The sequence below is a fragment of the Oncorhynchus kisutch genome, linkage group LG19 (assembly GCF_002021735.2).
Source record: "Oncorhynchus kisutch isolate 150728-3 linkage group LG19, Okis_V2, whole genome shotgun sequence".
In the NCBI taxonomy this organism is placed as follows: Eukaryota; Metazoa; Chordata; class Actinopteri; order Salmoniformes; family Salmonidae; genus Oncorhynchus; species Oncorhynchus kisutch.
In genome coordinates, this window is record NC_034192.2 from 23,135,418 (window position 1) to 23,156,609 (window position 21,192).

Genomic DNA, 21,192 nt, shown 5'->3' on the forward strand with positions numbered 1-21,192 from the left:
AAAGCCAGCTTAAAACCCCAAACAGCAAGTAATGCAGATGTAGAAGCACTTTGTGACATCCAAAACATGCATCCTGTTTGCAACCAGGCACTAAAGCAATACTGTAGAAAATGTGGCAAAGCATTAACTTTTTGACCTGAATACAAATATATGTTTGGGGGAAAATACCTCTCTCCATTACCACTCTCAATATTTTCCAGAATAATGGTGGTTGCATCATGTTACGGGTATGCTTACAATTGTAAAGGACAGGGGAGTTTTTCAGGATAAAAAATAAGCGGAATGGAGCTAAGCACAGGCCAAATCCTAAAGGAAATCCTGGTTCAGTCAGCTTTCCACCAGACACTGGGAGATGAATTCACCTTCAGCAGAACAATAACCTAAAACACAAGGCCAAATCTACACTGGAGGTGCTTACCAAGGTGCAAGTAAATGTGGCCAAGTTATAGATTTGACTTAAATCTACTTGACAATCTATGGCAAGACCTCAAAATGGTTGTCTAGTAATGATCAACAACCAATTTGACAGAGCTTGAAGAATTTTGAAAATAATAATAGGCACATGTTGTAAAGTGTGTAAAGCTCTTAGAGATTTACCCAGAAAGATTCACAGCTGTAATCGCTGCCAAAGATGCTTCTACAAAGTATTGACTCAGGGCGTGTGAATACTTAAATAAATTAGATATTTTGGTAAACGCTAAAATTTCTCAAAACATGTTTTCACTTTGTCATTATGGGGTATTGTGTGTAGATGGTGAGAAACAAATCAATTTAATAAATGTTGAATTCAGGCTGTAAAAATAAAATATGGAAGGAATAAGTCAAGGGGTATGAATACTTAATGAACTGTAAAGGATGATTATCACATGTGTATCGCTATCATATGATGGCGATATACATGTCATAATCATCCTTTACAGTTCTATGTTTAACTGCTACAATCAAATAGTGGCAGATACATTCCGGATAAACAAATTGGTTTACGAGGTTTGATGTTGATTTGCAATGTAATTGATAGCATGTAATACATTGAAGTTGTTGGGGACGCTTTAATAATTATTCCCCATCGTTTTATTCGTGTCCACCAGAGGACGCCACTTCCTTGGAAATAAAATGCAAAACTGATAAAAAAAACTTTCGTGCGTGTGTATGCATTCAACCTCTTCAACTAGCAATGATTCGAAATGTACGTGCACCCACATCCGCGATTGAAACTGTCCGGGGGAGTGTCACTGGCTAGAAGCACTTTCTTCCTGTTTCACTTCAACGAACTTGGGAGTTATTCCTTGTAATTGTGTGAATGTCGGGGAACATTAGCTCCACAAAAGTCATCCAACCGCTAGCGAGCTACTTGCCAGCTGCTTCTAGCAGGCGCTTACGACCCCGGGCTACCTGAACCAGGTAGCTATAATGTTGATCATTTCCACTCGATAAAGACTTCCAGTTAGCAGCAGCTGGCTAGCTACTAACGTTAAGTTTGCTAGCCAGCTATTATGGGCAAAGGTTATGCGTTCGCTAGTATCTGTACAGCTCAAATGTATTGCTAACGCAAGGCAGTGAACCAAAGTGCCTGACAACATCAGATGAATAGGTAACGTTACATTGATTTCGAGTCTGCTTTTTTCCAGTCTTGCTGAATATTTACTTGCGAAGATGACGGCGTGTCCATATGTACGGGGACATCCCCACCACTGTTTTGAGTGTTTTAGTTATGTGCCATGTTCTGAGTGTCGTGGCTAACGTTAACTACATAAGGGTGGCTATATTGGTTTTGATTTTGGACCGTATTACTGTAACGTTATGCCTTTTATTTTGGACCTTGAGACCCTGTAATTTTTTTCTGACAGTGTAATGAAATTGTCCAGTGAACCTAACTGACTAGGTATTTGAACTGTATACGTAAAGCATATTGTAGTGTGAACTGTGACTGTTGAGACAAACTTGCTGTGTGGATTTGTGAGAAGTCTACTTCTAACTCGAAGTTCCATTACATTACACTAGTCGTTGGTCGAAGCGTCTTCTACCATGCGGGGTTTTGTTAAGAGCCCCGACGCTCGGACGCTTCGCTTGCGGCACGGAAGCATAAATAACTTATCGTTCATATCAGCGAGAAAATGTTTTTAAAAAACGTTACACCTTTTTTTTTATATGGTTAGTGTTCCCACACCGCCATATATCCGCGTTATAGCGCGTGTTTGGAAGAAAGAGGGACTACCTGAAAACTACAGTCTGCAGCAACTGTGATAAAGCCGGTTAAAACAAATTACAGTGTCTCTATTTTGCGTCTGTGAAATTATTTTGATGTGATATGAAAGTAATTGGGCTTAATGTCACTAGAACTGTATTGCAAATGAGAGTCAAATCAAATTGTATTTGTTACATGCGCCAAATACAACAGGTAAGCATTTCACTGTAAGGTCTAACTTACAATCCCTTAACCAACAATGCAGTTTAAAGAAATACAAGTAACACAGAAATAAAGAGCAGTAGTAAAATAATAATAGTGAGGCTATACACAGGGGGTACTGGTACAGAGTCAATGTGCGGGGTAATTGAGGTAATATGGACATGTAGGTAGAGTTATTAAAGTGACTGCATAGATAATAACAGAGAGTAGCAGTTGAGTAAAGGGGGGGGCAAAGCAAATAGTCTGGGTAGCCATTTGATTATCTGTTCAGGAGTCTTATGGCTTGGGGGTAGAAGCTGTTTAGAAGCCCCCCAGTGATGTACTGGGCCGTACGCAATACCCTCTGTAGTGCCTTGCGGTCAGAGGCGAAGCAGTTGCCATACCAGGCAGTTATGCAACCAGTCATATGTTCTGGATGGTGCAGCTGCAGAACCTTTTGAGGGTCTGAGGACCCATGCCAAATCTTTAAAGTCTCCTGAGGGGGAATAGGTTTGGTCGTGCCCTCTTCACGACTGTCTTGGTGTGCTTAGACCATGTTAGTTTGTTGGTGATATGGACACCAAGGAACTTGAAGCTCTCAACCTGCTCCACTACAGCCCCGTCGATGAGAATGGGGGTGTGCTCGGTCCTCCTTTTCCTGTAGTCCACAATCATCTCCTTTGTCTTGATCACGTTGAGGGAGAGGTTGTTATCCTGGCTAGAGGTCGACCAATTAATCGTCATGGCCTATTAATTAGGGCTGATTTCAAGTTTTCATAACAACCTATGGTGGTCTGCTTGAAACATGTTGGTATTACAGACAGGGAGAGGTTGAAAATGTCAGTGAAGACACTTGCCAGTTGGTCAGCGCATGCTCGGAGTACATGTCCTGATAATCTGTCTTGTCCTGCGGCCTTGTGAATGTTGACCTGTTTAAAGGTCTTATTTACATCAGCTGCGGAGGGCATGATCGCGCATTCGTACGGCACAGCTGATGCTGTCATGCATGTTTCAGTGTTACTTGCCTCGAAGCAAGAATGGAAGTAATTTAGCTCATCTGCTAGGCTTGTGTCACTGGGCAGCTCTCACCTGTGCTTCCCTTTGTAGTCTGTAATAGTTTGCAAGCCCTGCCACATCCGGCGAGTGTCGGTGCTGGTGTAGTATGATTCAATCTTAGTCCTGTATTGATGCTTTGCCAGCACATTTAGAAATGAGGTAAAACAGATTTAAGTTTCCCTGCATTAAAGTCCCCGGCCACTAGGAGCGCCTCCTCTGGATGAGCATTTTCCTGTTTGCTTATGGCGGTGTACAGCTCATTGAGTGAGTCTTAGTGCCAGCATCGGTCTGTGATGGTATGTAGATAGCTACGGAAAATACAGATATAAACTCTCTAGGTAGATAGTGTGGTCTACTGCTTATCATGAACTCAGGCGAGCAAAACCTTGAGACTTCCTTAGATATTGTGCACCAGCTGTTGTTTATAAATATACATAGACCTCCAGCCCTTGTCTTACCAGAGGCTGCTGTTCTATCCTGCCGATACAGTGTAAAACCCCACAGCTGTATGTTATTCATGTCGTCGTTCAGCCAAACATAAGATATTACAGTCATTGATTTTTAGTTTCCAATGATTGCACGTTGGCCAATAGAACGGATGCAAGTGGGGGTTTACTCGCTCGCCTACGAATTCTCAGAAGGCAGCCTGACCTTCACCCCCTTTTTCTCTGTCTTCTCTTCACGCAAATGACTGGGATTTGGGCCTGTTCCCGGGAAAACAGTATATCCTTCATGTCGGACTCATTAAAACCTGTTGTGACTAGGGGGCAGTATTTTCATTTTTTGAAGAAAAAAAAACATTCCCGTAGTAAACAGGATATTTTGTCAGGACAAGATGCTAGAATATGCAAATAATTGACAGCTTAGGATAGAAAACACTCTAAAGTTTCCAAAACTGTAAAAATATTGTCTGTGAGTATAACAGAACTGATGTTGCAGGCGAAAGCCTGAGAAAAATCCAATCCGGAAGTTCCTCATGTTTTGAAACCGCTGCGTTCCTATGCGTCCCTATTGAGTAGTGAATGGGCTATCAACCAGATTACTCTTTCTCCGTATTCCCGAAGGTGTCTACAGCATTGTGACGTAGTTTTACGCATTTATGTTGAAGAATACCCGTAAGCGGCTACATTGCGCAAGTGGTCACCTGATGCTCCCAGAGAGATTCTCGTGTAAAATACAGAGGTAGCCATTACTCCAATCGGTCCTACTGAAAAAATAATTGTCCCGATGGATATATTATCGAATAGATATTTGAAAAACACCTTGAGGATTGATTTATAAACAATGTTTGCCATGTTTCTGTCGATATTAGGGAGCTAATTTGGAATATTTTTCGCTGTTTTTGTGACTGCAATTTCCGGGCGATTTCTCAGCCAAACGTGAAGAACAAACGGAGCTATTTCGCCTACAAAAATAATATTTTGGGAAAAAAGGAACATTTGCTATCTAACTGGGAGTCTCGTGAGTGAAAACATCCGAAGCTCATCAAAGGTAAACAATTTAATTTGATTGCGTTTCTGATTTCCGTGACCAAGTTACCTGCTGCTAGCTGGACAAAATGCTATGCTAGGCTATCGATAAACTTACACAAATTCTTGTCTAGCTTTGGCTGTAAAGCATATTTTGAAAATCTGAGATGACAGGGTGATTAACAAAAGGCTAAGCTGTGTCTCAATATATTTCATTTGTGATTTTCATGAATAGGAATATTTTCTAGGAATATTTATGTCCGTTGCGTTATGCTAATTAGTGTCAGGCGATGATTACGCACCCTCATGTGGGATGGGGAGTCATTAGCGGTTAAAGGAAAAAGCTTCTACCCGTTCGTGGTGAGTAATCGCTGTTCTTGATGTCCAGAAGTTATTTTTGGTCATAAGAGATGGTTGCAAAAACATTATGTACAAAATAAGTTACAAACAATGCAAAAAAAATAAAAATAACAGTTGGTTGGGAGCATATAAAACGTTAGCCATACTCCCCTGCGCCATTCATGTTTAGATGGAGTATTTGGCTGTTTTGGCTGCCAGAGCCAGTCTACCTGAAAATAACATACACTTAGCCTAGTTAAGGTCCATCTTGGGCTACCCTGACCTACGCCTCAGAAAAAACATATAAATCCTATCGTAAATTCATTAGAGATTGAGGGTGTTGCCAAAGCCTAGTTAGTAGACCTCACCTTACATGCTGTATGGGTCTGTATGTGTTTATAAAGTGTCTTAGAGTAGGAGTGCTGATCTAGGATCTGTTTGACCTTTTAGATCAAAATGAATATTATAAAACGGGTGGTTCCTGTCCTGAATGCTGATTGGCTGAAAGCCATGGTATATCAGACCTGATTGGCTGAAAGCCATGGTATATCAGACCGTATACTACGTGTATGACAACAAATTACTTTTAACTGTAATTACGTTGCTAACCAGTTGATAATAGCAGTACGGCACCTCTGGGGTTTGTGGTATTTGGCCAATATACCACGGCTAATTGCTGTATCCAGGCACACTGTGTTGCAGCGTGCCTAAGAACAGCTCTTAGCTGTGGTATATTGGGCATATATCACACTTCCTCTGGCCTTATTGCTTAAATATTGCATGGACAGTGGGACCTGATCCCAGCACTCATGCTGAACGCCAAGGTAACTTGTCTAAATGACTATCGCCCCGAAGCACTCACAACTGTTGCAATGAAATGCTTTGAAAGGCTGGTCATGGCTCACATCAACACCTTTATCCCAGACCCCCTACACCCACTCCCAATTTGCTTACCGCCCCAACAGATCCACAGATGATGCAATCTCTATTGCACGCCACACTGCCCTATCCCACCTGGACAAGAGGAACAACTATGTGAGAATGCTGTTCATTGACTACTGCTCAGCATTCAACACCGTAGTGCCCTCCAAGCTCATCACTAAAATAAGTACCCTGGGACTGAACCCCTCCCTCTGCAACTGGATCTTGGACTTCCTGACGTCTTTTAGGCTGTGTTTTGTGTAGGCTTACCCTGGCGTAACGTTTTGATTACCATGTCAATCTCTCTCAGACAAGGCGACTTTTATCAATATTTTCGGCTCTATTTACCCTGATTCGAAAATACACATTAGCGTCAATGTAGACATCATGCAAGACTACAAATCCCTGCAAGCTCCTGCATGTCATCTTTAGCTGGCACCGTGGCTAACAGTTATTGTGTCACTTTAAAACTTGCACATTTTCCCCTAACCCAAGTCCCCTCTAGTACTCCCTGTTCACCCACAACTGCGTGGCCGGGCACGACTCAAACACCATCATTAAGTTTGTCGACCACATGACGGTGGCAGGCCTGATCATTGATGACGATGACAGCCTTAAGGGAGGAGGTCAGAGACACTGCCAGGACAACAATCTCTCCCTCGATGTCAGCAAGACCAAGGAGCTGATTGTGGACTACAGGAAACGGAGGGCCGAGCACACCCCCATCCATATCGACTGGGCTGTAGTGTCCACATTACTAAGGATCTATCTTGGTCCACACACACCAACACAGTTGTGAAGAGGGAACTACAATGCCCCCCCCCCCCCAGGAGGCTGAAAAGATTTGGCATGGGCCATCAGATCCTCAAAGTTTTACAGCTGCGCTATTGAGTGCATCTTGACTGGCTGCATCACCGCTTGGTATGGCTACTGCTTGGCATCCGACCGCAAGGCTCTACAGAGGCTAGTGCGTATGGCCCAGTACATCACGGGCCAGGCTCCCTGCCATCCAGGACCTCTATACCAGGCAATGTCAAAGGAAGTCCCCCAAAAATTGTCAGACTCCAGCCACCCTAGTCATAGACTATTCGCTCTGCTATTGCATGGAAAGTCTGGAACCTACGGGACCCTAAACAGCTTCTACCCCCAAGCCATAAAACTGCTAAACAGTTAGTTTAAATAGTTAAACAACTAGCTACCCGGATAATCGGTATTGGCCCTTTTTGCACTTTTGACTCCTCACCAACGCTGCTACTGTTTTATCTGTCACTTTATTCCTAGTTATATGTACATATCTACCTCAATTACCTCATATCCATGCACATTGACTCGGTACAGGTACCCCATGTATATAGCCAAGTAATCGTTACTCATTGTGTATTTATTATTACATGTTTTACTTTTCTATTATGATTATTTTCTATTATTATTATACCAGCATTTCACTGGTAGTCGACACCTGTTGTTTACGAGGCATGTGACAAATAACATTTTATGGGCCCTGGAGTGGAGACTACAGTTTGGCTTCCTTTGTTCATGTTTGGGAGATAGGATGTCACTCCATCAAGAACAGTGTTGCCAGCCTGTGCTCCTGCAGCTCTGACTGCGAACAAGCTCTGAATTAATGATGGGAGCCCTACTTCTGGTAGACAAATTCAGCTGCCTGGTCTCCTTACTGACAAAAGTTTGAGGCCACCGCCATTCACTGCAGATCTCTCATTTCGATTACAATTCCAGTGTCATTGATTGAGCCCTATACGACGTTGGGCGTCCCAACATAATACCGCCGCACCACTGCACTGTAACATCAGCACTTCAGTTGTTTTTCTTATAGCCTAGCCTAGCTCTTCAACCCCTCTTACAGCTCTTTCTTCACTGCACCACCCCAGCCCTGGCTCATGCCCTTCAAATTTCTCTCAAGTTTGTCCAACTCAAACATACCCTGACTCTTTAGTCACTCACTACTCACTCACTCTGTTCATGATCTTACCTATTCAAAACCTCTACACTCCTTATTCTTTTCTTTTTCTCCCCAAAACTCTTTAGTCTGGTCTGTCTCCCCTAACCCACTCTATACATCTTAACGCTTAACACGTGTGTGTGTGTCCAGGTGGGGAGCCCATCTAAGAGTCGTTGTGTTTCCAGGTGTGGAGCATGTGGGCGTCCTGCTGTAACTGGTTATGTTTGGACACTGCTACGGTGGAGGAGAGCAACAGCCGCACGCGTCACCAGGCCTATACTAACTCAGGCTACAGCAACTACCCGTCGCCCCCACTCCCGGACCACACGTGCAAAGCCTGCGGAAGCCGCTTCGTCACCCTAGCCAGAAAGGTACCTAAAACCCCGGACTTTGAGATCTATAGCACTGCAGGTTTTTCATCTTCTGTAATCAGTGGTTGATTCAGACCTGGCCAATTAGAAATTGATCAACATTGATTAAAGGGATTTTGCAAGATTCTGGCAATTTATACTTACCAAGAGTCAGGTGAACGCATTGATAGCATTTGTATGTCTCTCTGTCCAGTATGAATGACGTTAGAGGTAGTTTTGTGAGCCCATACTAACTAACGTTAGCGCAATGACTAGAAGTCTACCGGAATAGATAGCTTGCAGAGAAAAGAGAACCAGCAATACGTCAGACCTCAAGGCTTGACTCTTGAGTATCCAGCTCTTAGATTTTCCCACAACTTTCAATACCTCCATTATCTGGTGGATGCATGAAAAGGGTGAAACTAATGCAATGGTTATGTACTTTTCTGTACCTGAACCGCCCTCAGGGCAAAATTTGAACAAGAAGAGCATATATGCTTCTTGGTCTTCAATATCTAGGCGTTGTGTCTTTGGCATCATTAAAAGTGAAGACTTTATCAAATCAATTATTAGTACATGATTAAAATGAATCGTATAAATGTAATTGACTAGGAAGTCGGGGCACCAAGGAAAATCTTCAGATTACAAAGTTATAATTTTCCTAATATAACTCTTCAGATATTTCAATATCGGATCAATTAGTCTTCTTATTAATGAATTATTATTTACCTCCCGTCCGTCTCATTTCAAACATCGTAAATTGTTGGTTATCTGCACGAACCCAGCCTTTACTATAAATCATCCATATACCATTTGGCTTAATCATTTATTTACTAACTAACTAAATAATCACAGAAATGCATAAGCAAACAAACATTAGATATGTTACTAACAAATGATAGGGAAGATTCCCTAGTGGGCCAAGCCGATATGATTGCTTGGTGGACAAAGGGAATTGGGTGTGGAAGCGGAAAAGACCAGAGGGATCATTACACACAGTACTAATATAATTATATTAGTTGAAATGCTAATCCTTTGCACATGAATGCTCACTCATTTGGGAATAACTGCAATCAATATATATATTTACACCCATGTGTTGTGATCTTTTCTGTTGGAATCCGGTCCGTCTGCTGGAGAGTCAGTTCATCCTTGTCTCTTTCTCTCTCTCAGCTTTCCTGAAGATCAGTCTTTCATGGTTAGAATGGATACTTCAGAGTACCGTACAGAAATGTTCTCATAGCATAGATGTTTCGGCAGTTGTCTGTCTTTGCATCCCAGGTTCACGTAATTTCTAGCTGCAGACTAGTAATTAGTATCTAAGATTTACTCTTATTCTGTAGGGATCGATAGTCTCAGAGTTTAACCATTTCCAGCTGTGTAGCCAATGCTTCCATGTAGTATGGTTAGGAATTCAATAACTATTCGCAATCACAGCTCACGCTGTGGGTTTGCTTAGTCTAAATTCAAACTTGTGCCACCTCAGTTTCCACCGAGGTACGCCTGGTCTCAACTATTCGCAATCACAGCTTACACTGTGGATTTCCTCAGTATTAAGAGGATTTTCTTAGGATGCCTGATCATGTCGCCTGATCATGTCTGTGCTCACGGGGGCAGGCCAATGACTTAGTTAAACTTTAAAGGGAATACAATTCTCTCACATTCAAGGTTTAACATCATATTACATAATTTCATAAATAGTTTCATCTCTACTCATTCATTTTATACAATAATTAAATGCAAACCCCATAATTGATAAATGTACATATTCAGAGATATAGTTATGTGTGTTTCCTGTCCTCTGAGGTCACCAAATGAAACACACTTATCATACCCATTTTTAAGTGTCTATGGAACATTCCCACCTTCTCACAAGTGGACATTTTGTTTCATTTTCCCATTTTGGGGATTTAGGAGTTTTGCCACGTGAAATCGTTTGTTCACTCTGTGGTCTCTCCATACTGCATGGCCAAGGGGAGAGAGTCTCCTCCAGGAATTTACGACCTGAGATAACAGAACCTGGGTGTAGGAGAGAGTGAGAGAGGGGGAAGCCAAAATCTATACGGGCCACGTCATGGGCCACGTCATGACAGGCATTACGTTGTCAGTGTCAGGTCGGAGCATAATCTGGGACAAATTTTAAAAGGAACTCTTCTGGTGCAGTAATGTACTGGTTTGTGAAAGTTGAATTGTTACGGCCAGGGAGGGAAAATAAGCTAGCAGACACATGATTGACAGTCATTGTGTGTCGGTCTCCTCTCCCCCGCAGCATGTCTGCATGGACTGCAAGAATAACTACTGCGGCAGGTGTTCGGCCCAGCTTGAGCCCCGTCCACGCCTTTGCCACACCTGCCAGCGGTTCCACGGCACACTTTTCGATCGCACCGAGCTGATGAAGGTCAAGGTGAAGGACCTGCGCGACTACCTCCACCTGCACAAGGTCTCAACGCAGATGTGCCGTGAGAAAGAGGAACTGGTGGAGCTGGTCCTGGGACAGCAGACACAGTCACTCTCTGGCCCAATCGTAAACCCTCTGACCCAAACCGCCACCCAGCATGAGACAACTCCTCCTCCAGCACACCCCACCACCACCACACCCTCTACACACCCCGAATCCACCTCCACAGACCATGCCCCTTCACAGCCGCCACCCACTCAGGAGGACAGTCAGGTGAGGCCCAAACCCAGGAGAACCCGCCATACCACCCCTTACCCCTGTTTCTGTCAACCATTCATTTACAGTTTTGTCCATAACCTCACCTTTTGTGTTGCGTAGCAATAGCTTGAGAATGGATAACTAACCTTCGGTGTGGCTTCTCCTAGTTAGAGTATGGCTAACTCTAGCTCGCTAATGTAGTGTTTTGGGTGTGTGGTGGGTTTCTGCTCGTAGACCGTGTCTGTGTTGGTGTCCTCGGGTCTTGAGGAGCCACTGAACACTGAGGGAGATACAGAGCTGCAGGGAGAGCAGGAGCTGCAGGTACTACAGACTGACCCTGATCTTGAAAGCGTTGCCATTGTTAGGGCCAGGAGTTGTTCCTGGTTGGGTCACATGGTGAAGAAAAACTCTTGGCCCTAGCCATGGTACTACTATAGCAGCGATAGGCTTCCTCTCATTAGTTCTGGGCCTGTATTCATAAAGCATCTCAGAGTAGGAGTGCTGATCTAGGATCAGCTCCCCCCTGATTCATTAGTCTAAAATACAAAACAATAGCTGATTTTTAGATCAGCACTTGATTTTATTTGATGTTAAAATGCATAAAAATAGATACATATACCAAAATAGCTGAGTCTTGTTTCCATTATGGTCCTCTATTGGTAGGCAAGGGCTGCAGGACAAAAACAAGTGACATGGGCACATTCATTCGATCATAGTGTCCAAATATTTAAATGTTTACAAAAGAGCAAATATACACTAATAATTATCCACTAGCGCAGAGGGGTTTACACTTGGCTCTCAACATTAACCATGCCTTGTAGAAGTGTTTAAATTACTGGTGGTCCCTTTATCTAGAAATGTGTCTTTTCTGGTCAGAAATGTGATTTTCTGGTTGACCTAGTCAATTACTTTCTGCCCTATGCTTACCTCTGTCAGGAATCTCACCACTTCACAACTTAAGTATTTCACACGTCTTGGCTCCTACTCTGAGACACTTCATGAATACAGGTCCTGAGCTCAGATGGGTCTCAGAACCTGCTTAGGTTGCTAGATAGTTTTTTGTTGTTATGTGTAGGGCACACATAACAACAAAAAACTATCTAGCAACCTAAGCAGGTTCTGAGACCCATCTGAGCTCAGGACCTGTATTCATTCACACAGAATGAGAGCAAACTTTCTGTGGAACAGGCCTATGACATGTACCAGATTTGACCTCCATTGATGCAAGAGGTGTTTTAACTATGATGGCCATAACCTGCTTTGGCAGGAAGTTCTTAAGGCTAGCCTTCTCAGAAAGATAATGTTTTTTTACTACGACTTATGTTAAATATTAACTAAATTAAGCAAGTTGACCTTTTTTGGCAAATCTGCACAGACCCCTTGACTTTTTTCACATTTTCTTATGTTACAGCCTTATTCTAAAATGTATTAAATTATATTTTTCCTTCATCAATCTACACACAATACCCCATAATGACAATGCGAAAACAGGTTTTTAAAAATATTTGCAAATGTATTAAAAAAATAAAAACACATACCTTATTTACTTAAGTATTCATTCCTTTACTAAAAGACTCAAAACTGAACTCAGGTCCATCCTGTTTCCATTGATCATCCTTGAGATGTTTCTACAACTTGATTGGAGTTCACCTGTGGTAAATTAAATATATTGGACATGATTTTGGAAAGGCACACACCTGTCTATACAAGGTCCCAAAGTTGACAGTGCATGTCAGATCGAAAACCAAGCCATGAGGTTGAAGGCATTGTCCGTAGAGCTCCGAGACAGGATTGTGTCGAGGCACAGATCTGGGGAAGGTACTAAAACATTTCTACACCATTGAACGTCCCCAGGAACACAGTGGCCTCCATCATTCTTAAATGGAAGATGTTTGGAACCACCAAGACCCTTCCTAGAGCTGGTCGCCCGGCCAAACTGAGCAATCAGGGGAGAAGGGCCTTGGTCAGGGAGGTGACCAAGAACCCGATGGTCACTCGGACAGAGCTCCACAGTTCCTTCCAGAAGGACAACCATCTCTGCAGAACTCCACCAATCAGGCCTTTATGGTAGAGTTGCCAGACGGAAGCCACTCCACAGTAAAAGGCACATTACAGCCCACTTGGAGTTTGCCAAAAGGCACCTAAAGAATCTCAGACCATGAGAAACAAGATTATCCGGTCTGATGAAAGCAAGATTGAATTCTTTGACCTGAATACCAATGCGTCACGTCTGGGGGAAACCTGGCACTACGGTGAAGCATGGTTGTGGCAGCATCATGCTGTGGGGATGTTTTTCAGCGGTAGGGACTGGGAGACTAGTCAGGATTGAGGGAAAGATGAACAGAGCAAAGTACAGAGAGATCCTTGATGAAAACCTGCTCCAGTGTGCTCAGAACCTCAGAATGGGGGCCCAGCCAGAGCCAATAAGACTTGAGGCTGTAATCACTGCCAAAAGTGCTTCAACAAAGTACTGAGTAAAGGGTCTGAATACTTGTTTGCGTTTAAAAAAAATATATATAGATATACATTTGCAAAAACTTCTAAAACCCTCTTTTTGCTTTGTCATCATTGGGTATTGTGTGTAGATTGATGAGGGGGAAAAAATATTTTAATCCATTTTAGAATAAGGCTGTAACGAAATGTGGAAGAAATCGAGGGGCTTTTTCCAAATGCTGAATGCAATGTATATCTATTTTTCAATGATTGGTTGAAAAATACAATTATCAATATAAAAAAAGTATTCCTTGTGACTATCCAGGATAATAAAGGAAAAGGAGCATTCAGTATCTACATAGATTTGAGTTTATTTTTGAGTCAAACTGGCTTACTTTTTGGTGTAGAAGCCTACTCAATATACTTAGTTTAATCATACTGTAGGACATACGGCTAGTGACTGTTTTAGACCTTCCAGTGCCTTTGTGCTCAGACAGAGTCCCATTGTAAAGCCGTGTTTTATTGTTTGATGGCTGGCTTCCCATGTCTGCATAGTGTGTCCCATTATTCACCTGTCTGTCAGAATGTTCCCCTTGTAGTTGAGCAGTAATATATTCTTATCCCCACTGATGGATATCAGCTTTGGCATGTAATGTGGCGTGTTGTCATTCCCTGCACTGTCTGTCAAAGCCCCATGTGACTGACACGGTTCCTCTTAATACAGTTTGGGTTGGGATAGCTAAACAAGATAGTTAGTGTTGTCACAGAATGACACTATTTGTTGACCTAGAGATAGATCTCAAAGAACCATAATCAATCTTGTGCTATAGGTTCTAGCCCTGTATTCATAAAGCGTCTCAGAGCAGGAGTGCTGATCTAGGATCAGTTTCACCCGTCAATGTAATCTTATTCATAGTTAGTTATAGATCAATGCATGTCTGTTTTACAGGCACTTAACACAATGTATCTGAACGTTCCACAACATGTTTCCCTATTGAACGCAACCTTGATTTGTCGTAATGTTGCTCAGTCCTCAGACACAGAGGAGGTGCTGGTGCCAGGCCGCAGGGCGTCGCTGTCCGACCTGGCCGTGGCAGAGGACATCGAGGCCCTCAGCGTCCGGCAGCTCAAGGAGATCCTGGCCCGTAACTTTGTCAACTACAAGGGCTGTTGCGAAAAGTGGGAGCTAATGGAGAGGGTCACCCGCCTCTACCACGACCAGAAGGACCTCCAGAATCATCTGGGTAAAGGAGGTTTTACCTGCAATATTTGTGATAAATGGTTGTTTTCATTACCGGCATCATAGTTGAACTGGGAATCAAACAGGACGTAACTTGGAGGGATCTAGTACGAAACAGAGAGGAACATACCTGAATTTGTCCAATAAATAACTTTTTGTTGAAGAAAATCAATTCTGTTGGAAAACGGTTTACTACTTGCACTAATAAATACACCCCAGATAGTAACTTGTTCTGGATAAGTGTCTGCTAAATTACTCAAATGTAAAGGAGGACTGTAGTAAAATGAGGCACCTATTTGGACTGTTTTCACTTAGCTTGGTTTAATTGAATCCTGTGAGATATTTTACACCTGTATGACCACCAACACTTGCCCAATCGATTAGTGAATAACACCTACTGTATGTCTGAACGGCCCATTGGGCAGGATCCTGTGTCTCTAGTGTGAGACAGCTTAATGTACAAGTAGACCCCCTGGACAGGAGGCTAGTGTATCACTAGGCCTTAATTAACCCAAATACTTCTCCCAAATGCTGAGTGCCAAGCAGAGAGACATCGGGTCAATTTTATAGCCTTTGACTCGGGCGGGGATTGAACCTTCCAATCTCAGGTCAGACACTCTAACCACTAGGCCACTGGGCTGGTTGTGAATTTGTGGATATGGTAGAGGTATACCTTCTAAGTCAGCGAACATCTTGGCCACTCAGATAAACCTGATAATTAAAGGAGAAGTTAGCTTTTTTACAACCAAATCTATATTTTTGATATAAATGTTATAGAAGGGTTCAGGCACTTTTTGAGATTTCACTTGTTTTTGAGAAACTTACCCCAACCAGCGATTAACTTCCTCACCCTCGCTGTGCAGTACTAGGGGCTCTGAAAAACATGAACAAATGCTCCAAAAACACCCAAATACATCCTTTTAGAAACAGCAACGCGGTCAGTATAGTGATGCAGGTCATTAGATGTCCGTTTTGTGTGACTCAAGCTGTTTCCCCTATCCATCTGTTCCATTTTCCGTGTAGCTTGCTGCTAGAATAGACAGAGAGGTATCACTCGAGTCGCAACAAAATGGAATATAGCATTGCAGATAATGTTTGGAATGACACAATTTTATGTGTACAACATCTAAAGACTTGCATCAATATACTGAGAGATTTTCAGTTTCTAAAATGACGTATTTGGGTGTTTCTGGAGCTTTTGTTTGTTTTCAGAGCCCCTGTACTGCACAACGAGGATGAAGAAGGGATTCTCTGGTTGGGGTAAGTATAAGAAATGAGTGTATAATGTTCTATAACATGCAATTTGCTTTAAAAATAGAGATTGTCCTCTAAATTTAAACAATGTACTCAAACAAGGTAATACGGTGAGACCCTATTACAATTCAATAATGGAGGTCTGGTATGAGACTGCATTTGGGGATGTCACATAAGACATTCAGTACATGCAGTCCCCGCCACAGTGAATGAATGTCAATAACAGTTGCTGAATCCCTAACCAGTGCCTTCCCTTAGTCCTCGATTTGCTCGTTCACGCACGCCTCTGCCATATTCACAGGTGTCCCAAAATTGAGGGGGTAGGGGCTAATTATAATACTTATATAATTATTAGACCCTCCGATACCCACTTCAACCGAGGCAGCAACGCTGCAGGCACCATGGCGAAGTGCTATCCCAACCCGCACAGCAATATATTTGAGGTTTGCACAACTTCATAAAAAGTCATGGAAAGGCGTCTAATGATATGGCTAATGATATGTCTGATTTTAAGGCTTGACACATGCAACAAATGAAATACCTCTCGAATGAAATGTTTTACTGTTACTAAGGTTCACATCTAGTTGAACAACTGGTCATTTCTTAATTTTAATATCTTGCTTATTTTATTACATTTTTTAAAATGAATTGCATCATTCAAGGACATTTTTAACATGCTTTTTTTCCTTTTTCCCCCTCCAGTTTCAAGTACAAACGACGGCACAGGTGAGTTTATTTTCTCCCCGTGCTTCATGCAATACAAAGCTCCCAATGATCAGCTATAGGTATTATAGCTCTCTCTGGTTAAGCTAATATTTAATGAGGTGTGTGTGTAATGGTGTTTTGTCCCTTGTTTCTTTCTCCCAGACCCCAGCGGTACCCCTGGCCAGGAGGAGAACCTGTGTAAGATCTGCATGGACTCTCCCATTGACTGTGTCCTGCTGGAGTGTGGCCACATGGTCACCTGCACCAAGTGTGGCAAGCGGATGAACGAGTGCCCCGTCTGCAGGCAGTATGTGGTGCGGGCCGTTCATGTCTTTAGATCCTGAGACCCAAGCCTTGGGAACCCCACCCCCACCTCCCGTAAATAAACAAGGGACTTCCTTCTTGTGGCCTTACCACCCATAGACTAGACGAGGGGTATTAAACTCTTACCCTATGGGGTCCGGAGCCAGCTGGTTTTCTGTTCTACCTGATACTTAATTGCACCTACCTGGTGTCCAAGGTCTAAATCAGTCTGGGATTTAGAGGGGAACAATTTAAAAAAGCAGTGGAACTGGCTTTGAGATCCAGAGTTGAGTTTAAGGGGACTAGACTAACCACCTCTCCCTCCAGATCTCCACTGCTCAGATGGTCCTTGAGACCCTGAGTAGTGGTTCCTCCTGTTGGAGGGACGAACAGGTGAGGTGAACCTCATTATCCCTTTGATAAACCACACAAACCCAATGACTGGACATGGGCACTTCCTACTGTTATTGACTGGACTTCTATAGTTCATATCCCAAGCTGATAAGGATATGTCTTATTATTAGAATAAGAGAGTGCCTGTATTAAACAGGCAATACCATATTTATTTATTTTTCCTTTGGAGACCTGCATATAAACACAAACATTTCAAAGATTTTGCCGAGTTACAGTTCATATAAAGAAATTGGTCTACTGAAATAAATTCATTGGGCCCTAAACCATAGATTTCAAATTTCTGTAAAGGGGTGCCGCCATGGGTTGGCATAGGCCCACCCGATCAGAATGAGTTTGTCCCCCCACAAAGGGCTTTTATTACAGACAGAAAAACTCCTCAAATGTTAGTGGCCTTTTATTGTCCCAGCACAAGGTGCGCCTGTGTATTGATCATGCTGTATAATCAGCTTCTTGATATGCCACACCTGTCAGGTGGATGGATTAGCTTGAAAAAGGCAAAAATGCTCACCCTCAGGGATGTAAACAAATTTATGCGCACAATTTGAGAGAAGATTTCTGGGATCTTTTAATCAGCTCATGAAACATGGGACCAACACGAAACATGTTGCGCTTATATTTTTGTTCAGTGTATATATAAGCACCAAGTGCTCTTAATAATGGATTAGATTGATGTAACTGTTAAGAGTTGAACCCCAGTAAAAGGGAAAGCATTTACATTAGTGGTTGAGCTGAGAACACATCCATAGGATTTCCCTATGTGTCTTGTCGATACTCTGCGCTTAGCAAAGCAGGAACCCCCTGTGGTGGTATAGTGTAAAAGCCAACCCATAGACACTGCATACATTGTTTATCAATGAAGCAAAGCCTGCAGATGTTCACTCAATCCCTCTGCTGTAGAATCAGGTGGACACGCAGTTTTAGTGCTTACGTTTTAGCGTGGTCCCAGATCTGTTTGTGCTGTATAGCCAACTCCTATGGTTATTGTCACGTCAAACCGAGAGTTCCCTGAAGGAGAGGCCCTTTTTCCACTGCAAACGGCACTATCTGGCATACTTTGTAGAAAGACACTACGGGGGCCGTACACCAACACACCACAAGGAGAGATGACCGCGAAGGTGAAGAGGGACAGATAGGTCCTGACCAACGCAACAAACCACAAAGGCAGAACTACTACCAGAGGCTTCCGACCAAGGGTTTTGCATGACATCGACCATAGGATTTGGTTATACAGCACAAACCGATCTGGGGACCAGGCTACTTATGCTGACAGTGGAAGAGAATATGTGGATCAGTGGTCCTTCACTATTCCAACTATATACAAGTGCTTTATCCTTCCAATACTCAACTGCTCATTGTATTTTTCAGCATCAACATTGACCAAAGGCCCTTACACTTGCTATTGTATTTTTTTAAATAAACCAAAATAAACCATGTCAGAATAGCCTGGTGTATAGCTAAATCTAGTCGTGCATAAGCATATAATTCACTAGTTGTGCACTATATGCGTTGTCATGACACACATACATAAAAGATGAGTTGTTGAAAGCACAAGCAGATCTTTGGCATTGCCCAAGATGAAAGTTAAAGCTCTTAAAGACATCTCATCCATTTCGCTAGCCAAGTACCTTAACTCCACAATGGGACTATCGTTTTTTTAAACTAACCTCTGACTCTTTCGAGTTGCTATGAGGTCGATATTTTTTTAAATCATTAAACCCTTACCGTGTACCTATGTTTGTCCTCTGTTGCATGCCTTTCATTGTTTGCTGAATACTTTTTAATAAAACCAAATACAACAACTGACTGTTTCCTTTTTGAGATTCAATTGGCACATGCGTCATCGCGCTGAGTTGCCATCTTAGAGCGACAGCAATGTGGAAACAGTCGGTGGTTGTATTTGATTAACGTTTTATAAAAAATGTACACAAAGGGATTTACACAAAGGCATGTAACAACAGACAAACATGTACATGGTAAAAGGTTAAATAATTTAAAAAAAATGAAGTATCAACTACATAGTAGGAGGTTCATTTAAACTAGTCTGCGCTCAACTGGATGAAATCATTGTGGAGTTGAGGAACTTGGCAACCGTTTGGCATGAGTCTAAAGGCTCAACAATGGCGAAAGTATCTTGAACAATCCATTGTCCATTATCAGCTATAGGTAGTATAACTCCGATTAATACAGGTAGTTGAGTGTTTTTGCATACTCCGGTGCTAAACCTCCAGTCCCTCCCATCCCAGCTGAACATAATGAAAGATTGTTTGACTCTTAATAAGTGGCCTTCAAAAACCAGCACCTTTACTCATGACAGTGAGCACACACTGTACTTTTGAAAATAATGTAGCTTTGTGAAATCGTGTGCTTGCTCGGTTAGATGGAAAATGTGTATTGTCGAGATGATAGAGCTGTGTACATTGCACTAAGCTACATTTAAAAAAATGTAGCTTTGTATTGAATAAGTAAGGAGTCTGGATTTGAGATGGTGCCCTTGTGTCCCAAATTCTACCCTATCCCCCATATAGTGCACTATATAGGGGATAGGGTGCCTTTTGGGACACCTGCATTGTATGATGAAAGGAAGTGTACTTGACCTATTTTTCTTTCTGATAAATGTTTCTGATGAACATTTCCACATTGTCTTCATGTGAGGCCTATTATTTATCCAGAGAGTTTCACAGTAGATTCAATTATGAATAGTGGTAACTGGTTTATCCAGTCTGATGGCTAGGGGTGTGGTGTGCGCATGTTAGGTAAGATGGAATCCCAGGAATTCACCTCACTTAAAGGGAACATCTCAAATTCCTATAATGATCTTGACTATAATGTAGTGCTCTTTGAGAGGGTGGAGCAGGTTGCTGGATGCTCCATAAGCAGTCCATCAGGTATTTCAAATGGACTTGTCTTGGATAAGTTATTTAGTCCCAGTGTTTCACAGTTTGAACTATGCTTTTTTTTCTGGGAATGCATTCAAACTTAGATTTAGCGTTTTTATATTTGAACATACAATTGATTATTACAGATCTGAAGTACGTCATGCACATTATTATGCCCCTCAAGGACATGCCAGAGTAACCATACATCATTTGAAGTATTTGTATTTTGTTTGATTTGACAGACAGCGACTGGTTTCATTTTCACGCATTCAAACAGTATATGCATTTTCAACACAAAATGTAACACTCAATTTGGTCTAACAACAAATAATTTTGTGGACAGAGGGACAAATACTAAACTTTCAATTTGCAATGAATGCAAGGTTACAGTGAGTGAACCACATCCTGGTACATGCCAATGGCGACAGCTAGACTTACTGGGGTCCGATAACAAGTAGTATATTACAGACAAAAGACTTTACAATTCACAAACATTTAAAAGCATTAACCTGCGTGTGTGTACATACACACAAAAAGTAGGTCACATGGGGGAGAGGCGTTGTGCCATGAGGTGTTGCTTTGTTTTTTTAACCAGGTTTGCTGTTCACTTGCGCTATATGAGATGGAAGGGAGTTCCACATGGCTCTGTATAATACTGTACATTTCCTTGAATTTGTTCTGGACCTGGGGACTGTGAAAAGACCACTGGTGGCATGTCTGGTGGGGTAAGTGTGTGTTTCAGTGCTGTGTGTAAGTTGACTATGCACACAATTTGGAATTTAACATGGTTTCTTATAAAAGATGTGACAGTCAGTCTTTCCTCAACTCTT

At 42.3% G+C, this 21,192-nt stretch overlaps 1 protein-coding gene across 7 annotated transcripts; it reads left to right on the forward strand.

The window, feature by feature from the left end:
* The first annotated feature begins 1,153 nt into the window (after nt 1-1,153).
* On the forward strand, nt 1,154-20,118 carry LOC109864459 (E3 ubiquitin-protein ligase rififylin). 7 transcript variants are annotated; one of them, XM_020452260.2, is made up of 8 exons: nt 1,154-1,401; nt 8,317-8,502; nt 10,751-11,152; nt 11,372-11,458; nt 14,601-14,814; nt 16,006-16,070; nt 16,767-16,790; nt 16,932-17,009. In XM_020452260.2, the coding sequence occupies exons 2-6, from the start codon at nt 8,326-8,328 to the stop codon at nt 16,047-16,049; spliced, it is 924 nt and encodes a 307-aa protein (XP_020307849.1). In that variant the 5' UTR covers nt 1,154-1,401; nt 8,317-8,325; the 3' UTR covers nt 16,050-16,070; nt 16,767-16,790; nt 16,932-17,009. The 7 variants fall into 7 exon arrangements, with proteins under 7 accessions (XP_020307849.1, XP_020307845.1, XP_020307844.1 ...); XM_020452256.2 differs by lacking the exon at nt 16,006-16,070 and having other exon boundaries at nt 1,155-1,401; nt 8,282-8,502; nt 16,932-20,118; XM_020452255.2 differs by lacking the exon at nt 16,006-16,070 and having other exon boundaries at nt 1,155-1,401; nt 16,932-20,118.
* The last annotated feature ends 1,074 nt before the right edge of the window (nt 20,119-21,192 follow it).